General features: G+C 37.8%; 1 protein-coding gene across 2 annotated transcripts in view; it reads right to left on the minus strand.

Annotated features, from left to right (window-relative positions):
* AOPEP (aminopeptidase O (putative)) overlaps nt 1-5,758 on the minus strand; it is a gene marked incomplete at both ends in the record, with an annotated part of 161,235 nt that extends 155,477 nt beyond the window's left edge. For both annotated transcript variants that reach the window (XM_079549007.1, XM_079549006.1), the window contains 2 exons: nt 319-485; nt 4,953-5,758. In XM_079549007.1, the coding sequence (XP_079405133.1) occupies nt 319-485; nt 4,953-5,758 (973 nt within the window). The remainder of the gene's footprint in view (nt 1-318; nt 486-4,952) is intronic.
* Nucleotides 5,759-6,000: the final 242 nt, after the last annotated feature.

Here is a 6,000-nt window from a genome sequence, read left to right on the forward strand (position 1 = left end):
ACCGAAAGTTTAATTAATTAAGGTTTGGATTGTCAAGAGCCCGATTCAGTACTTTATCTGTCAAATATTCAACTACAAAGCAATTAAAATAAAGTCATTCACAACAAGTGAAATCTAGGTTTGGAAAAAGTTAGTCTGTAAAATATTCTCAAATTCTTACTAATTCTTACTGAGACCTTGAATAGGCAACCCCACATAGAGATTACTTGTAGATATCCTTTAAGTGCTTTTACATCCTTTCAAAAATAATGTCATTACTTAAGCTGTATATCCAATTATAAAGCTACTGAAAACACTGCTGTAGAAAATAAATTTCACCTTCTTGAAGCTGGACTGGTTCTGCTGAGTTTTCACCACTCATCAATACAACAAAGCCTGCCGATGCTCGGACTGACGCTTGCCACGTTGACGAGGCAATGGGTGGTTCTTGGCACGGAAAAAGGGCTCTGTTGTTTATTGGTGATCCCATCGTATAAACACATGGCCTACATGGAAGGAAATGAGATGGGTGGCAGAGTTACAAAAAAAGACTCAATTGTGTTTTCTGTCAAAGATCAAACATACTGTTGTATCGCTTTTATACTTAACTTTCTCAGCTAGGTTTCAAACTTGTTTGACAAGAACCAAAGTTCCATTTAAGCCATTTAAGACAAGATAAAGAAAAGCAAAAATACAACAATAATTTTTACATAAACCACAAAAGAATTTTCTGCATTAGCTTTTCAGTCTCATAAAATAGCTCTAAGCTGAAACCATAAGGCCAAGAAAGGCTTCTATCTTCTAAGGATTACACTGTAGCCTTTACTGACATTTATGACACTTCCTCCTTCCCTTGGCCTTCCTGAAGCCCCATCTGGAGTTCTGTGCGAAGGCCTAGGGCCCTCAGCACAAGAATGATGTGGAACTGTTGCAGTGGGCCAAGAAGAGGCCACAGAGATGCTCAGAGGGCTAGTGCCCATGTCTTACAAAAACAGGCTGAGGGAGCTGGGCTTGTTCAGCCTGGAGAATCTTTGGCAAAACTTTATGGCAACATTTCAACAGATAAAGAAGGTTTATAAGAAAAATGAAGAAGGCCTTTTACCTTTAATGATAAGACAGGGGCAGTAGTTTTTAACTATAAGAGGGTAGATTTAAATTTTATGTAAGGTAGATTTTCATTTTTATTTTTGTTATGATGAAGCTGGTAAGATTGGGAACAGGTTGAGCAGAGAAGTTGGAAGGGTTCAATGCCAGGCTGGATGGCACTTTGGGCAGTGTAGTCCAGTAGAAGGTATTGCTGCTCATGGCAGGAGGCTGGATGATATCCTTTACAAGTTCTTTCCAAACTAAACCATTATATGACAACAATTCTGCGTAAGTTCTGCGTAAGCACAAATTTTCTACTTGTTCTTTGCATTTCAGCAGCACCGGTCACATCAAATAAATTGAGCATGAAACCAAGGTCTGTTCCATGTATGTAGGGTGTAGTGTTTAATATCAAAATTACTTCTTTGATGATATTTGATATAACATCACAATTTTGATTTAGAAAAGTGATATAATATATACTGGAAACACAGAACAAATTAACTTCCCCCTATTAAAATACAGTTACTGCAATACACAGTTCAAATCACGATATCAGTATGATTCCTATTACCAGCCTGTAACACACTCACCACTACGGTGCTGGACATTCACAGCCATCAGAGAGGAATACATGGAATGAAGATAGTGCAAGCCTACTAACTGTCTTCAACAACTTCTTGCTTAATTTTTATACACTATGTTGCCATGTATTTAATCCCCCATACTGACCCAGTTGACTCAGGGAGACATTAACAATCTTTCAGTGAATTCAGGGAAAAACATGTACATCAGCAGTCGATCTACTCAACTCACATAGCTGTTTATCTGTAACAAAGATCACACAATGGCCCCTTTTGTTCTGAGATGTCAGCTTTCTTTGTGACAGCTGCGGCCAGTCATACCCTGCGCTATACTCAGAAGTTCATATCCATAACCAGTGAGTCTTCTCCCATTTTAGGGGTTTACTGGTCCATCATGCTATGCTAGGTGCCACCTCTTTGGGTACCATGTCGCTGTTTGCCTCATATGCTTCAGCTGTCCATTACAGAAATGCAAGATTATTTATAACAAATGAGTAACTAAGTACTTCAGCTACATCTGTGATATACATTTGAATACTGCAGCTCAAAAACAAAAGCATTTACATACGTTTACTTGCATCTGTATTTGCATTTTTACCTAATTATACATTTATGCTTGCTGTATTCACATGTATAGCTTTCATAAAGTCAAAAAACATTATGAATTCTTTAAAAATGTGTTAGTATTTTAATCTAACAGTAAGATAGTACGAAGATAACAAGTTAGATGGGTATAAAATTTTTTTTAAAGAAAAGGCATTTACATTGGTCAAACAAATATCAGAATTTCACTTTTTTTTTTTTTTTTTTAAGAGCTCATTTCACAGTTTAACTATTTCCATTTTGGGGACCTCTCAAATCAGCACAAATATAAATCTTTCTTGAGCTTCCCCAGAATTGCACAATTGTCCTTTAATACCTTCTAAAAGTATATTTCTTCCATAGCAATCATAGGTGAATCATATACTCCAAGAATTCAACTCATCTCCTTTCCATAATTTATCTTTTCCTACTTATCTATCTTTCCTATTTATCTACTATTTGGGCACCAAACTAAAAAAAAAAATGATTACATATGAATGTGCTGAACCTCAGTCCAAATAGACTGACCTGTTCATGTGTGCCAAAGTAAACAATGCACAGGTCAGTACATGATTAGGACCCAGCTTTCAGTGTCATGCTTTTCCATTGATGCCTTTCATATCAAAGATACTCTTTCATTCCCACACCCTCATTAAACAAAGATTTCCAATTCCATTCCGTTTTCTCACTAATATCAACAAAATCAGTAACTAATTTAGACAGCACTAGAAGTGCTAGCAAGTAGGTCAGAAAAACAGTGCGAAATATCTCCCATTAGAGGCAAATTTGCAAGCTGCATGTCTTGGTATCAGCTGGGATAAGGTTTTTTTCATAGTGGCAGGTATAGCACTGTATTTTGGATTTAAAGTAATGGAATAGTAGAATCACCAAGGTTGGAAAAGACCTCCAAGATCATCCAGTTCAACTGCTCCCCTACCTCCAATATTTCCCCACTAAAGCACGTCCCTTAGTACAACTTAACATTTCTTGAACACCTCCAGGGATGGTGACTCCGCCACCCCTCAGCAGCCCATTCCAACTCCTGACCATTCTTTAGAAAATTTTTCCTAATATCCAGCCTTCCTTGGCACAACTTGAGGCCATTCCTTCTTGTCCTATTACTGTTACCTGGGAGAAGAGGCTAACTCCCACTTCACCACAACCTCCTTTCAGGCATTTGTGGAGAGCATTGAGGTTTCCCCTGGGCCTCCTCTTCTCTGGATTGAATAATCTCCGTTTCTACAGCGGCTCCCTATAAGACGTGTGCTCCAGATTCCTCACCAGTTTTATTGCCCTTCTCTAGACACACTCCAGAGCCTCAGTATCTTTCTAGTAGTGAGGGGCATAAAACTGAATACAGAACTCAGGGTATGGCCTCACCAGAACTGAGTACAGTTGATAACAAACTGATGCTTTAGCTGCTCTTAAGAAGTGCTCACGTGGCTTTTACATTCCATCATCCAACTCCTATCTAAGGATTTTTTAGTATCAAAGAACATACAATGAAATGCTGAAATTATCTGTGTTTAGTTCCTGTACTGAAAAGAGAAGAGTTTCCTGATGTGTTTGCATCAGGTTTGCATACTCATACCTGAATGTGCCTAAACCCACTAATCCATAAAGCTTCACGGTAACAGACTTACTGAGAATTATACTATCTTGTGCTTCAGTCAAAATTCAGAATTTCTGTAACTAACGATTATCTTAAGTTAAACTTCCTGCACTTATATTGTGAATAATGTATTGAGGAGTGAGGAGAGAAGGGGAAGTGTAGGAATTAATGAATATTATCCACTAACTAATTAACTACTGGGCTTTATGCCAATCACGGTTTACCAGAGAATAAACTAAATACATAGGTGCCTCTGAGCAAACTCTTAATTTATGTTAGCATAACTGAAATGAAACGTAACCATACATCACTACTTTAGGAATGAAAAGGAAGTATTATTCAGAATTTATTCATCACCTTCCAACTTTGTCCCCAGTTTCAAAGTATCACAGACTTAAAGAAATAATAGTTATTAAAATCCACCTTTGAACATCACAGATACAGTTGTGTAAGTCAAGAGTGAATTGTGGATCCACTCACACAAAAATCTTATCTTGAAGATTTCTGTATAACACTACATACATTCATAAAAGCCAGATAAAAAAAAAAGCAGTTCCTTTGCCAACATCAGTGTATTTTACATAAGAGGTGAAGATTTTCAAAGTTGATTATGAGAGATTTATGAGGAAAAGACTGAATCTGTAAACTTGGTACAGTGTTGATAAAAGACTAGCTGTGAAGATATTCTATTAAATGTTCAGCATATTGATTTTTATGTGGTATGAATTGTTGTTTGAGTTAGAAAGGAAAGAGAACATAAAGTACTAAAATGAAAATAACTTGTCACATATATCTCCCTTCCTCAAAATGCTGATCTCCTATTCCCTTCGCACACTTACCCCAATACTCAGTAATTATTTATTCCCATTTAGTTTGAGGAAGCACAATCATTTAGGCAGACTTGAGGTCTGCAAGCACTGTGGAGTCTCCAGAGCACAGTTTATCTGTTATTCTGCAGAATAGAGTATTATTCAAACCAAGTGCACAAGAGATACAGTGAAAGGGAATGCTCATCATTTTCACAGAGCTCCTCAGCAGTACACAAATGAACATTCTCATACTTGTGTTTAAAATTAACAAGTGCAAAATCTTTCAGATAATCTACATACCTGCCACTCTGGTCGGTAGTCCATGTAACAGATCTTCCCTCAGGTTTGGTTTTGTACCGTATTCTTATAGCATGAGGAAAGTCTGTTGGAGTCTGAACTCCCTGTTTCCTTATCTCCAAGCTCCAGCGACCAGTAGTAAACTCAAGCTCTCCACAGCCAGGTGCCTGGCTGCAGCAAGTGAAATAGTGTAGCTGTTCCTGACAGCGATCCAAAGGTAAAGTCACAAGTTCATGTACAATCTGATTTCTGAGATTTTCCAACTCCTTTGAAACATCAGTTAGTTCAGCAGACATGGTGAATTTCTCAATGCCTGACACAGCAGCAATATCTACCTCCTCAACCTTTAGCACAGATAAATCGCAGCAGTCCAATACCAGCAGAAAATCCTTGTTCCCATGGTTCTCTTTGTCACAGCAATTCTTTGAACTAGAAATCCCAGAAGTTTGCTTCTCGTTGCTATGGTTACCGTTTTTATCAGAAGTATCTTTTTCACCTTTACGACAGACAGCAAAATCGCTATATTCTGCTTCAGATGAGAAGACGCTTGCATTTGACACAGAAACATGGCAAGGTTTTGATGCCCCAGTTTTACAGGTTTCATTAAGGTGTGACTGGCAGCCTTTTTTACCAGTACTACTGGCTTTCCTGTATCTGCTCCCTGTCTCCAAAAATAAAACTATGATTCCTTCTATAACTCGACTTTCAAAATCCACATCCAAGTCCAAAACATAGTGCTTTACAAGCATGTGGCTAGTGTTGGCCATTAAGGGCAAGTCATCCTTCGTGGGGTCTAGGTGCGTCTCCATGTTTCAGACTGGTGGTTAAGTTTTACAGAACCTTAGCCATTTGTTATTTATAACGCCTCCATAAGAAGCAAGAATGTTCAAGCTTCTAGTGCAAAAACGTTTTGATCAAATTACAATATAGAAATCAGTTGTAGTTCCTTCACTTCTCTCGTTCTGTAAGAAAAAGCAAAAAACAAAACCAAGTCAGATAATTGCTCCACAATTCGAAACATTTTGAAAAGTACTAAAAAGTCCAGTTGCTT

This window comes from Tetrao urogallus, assembly GCF_951394365.1.
Source record: "Tetrao urogallus genome assembly, chromosome: Z".
Classification (NCBI taxonomy): Eukaryota; Metazoa; Chordata; class Aves; order Galliformes; family Phasianidae; genus Tetrao; species Tetrao urogallus.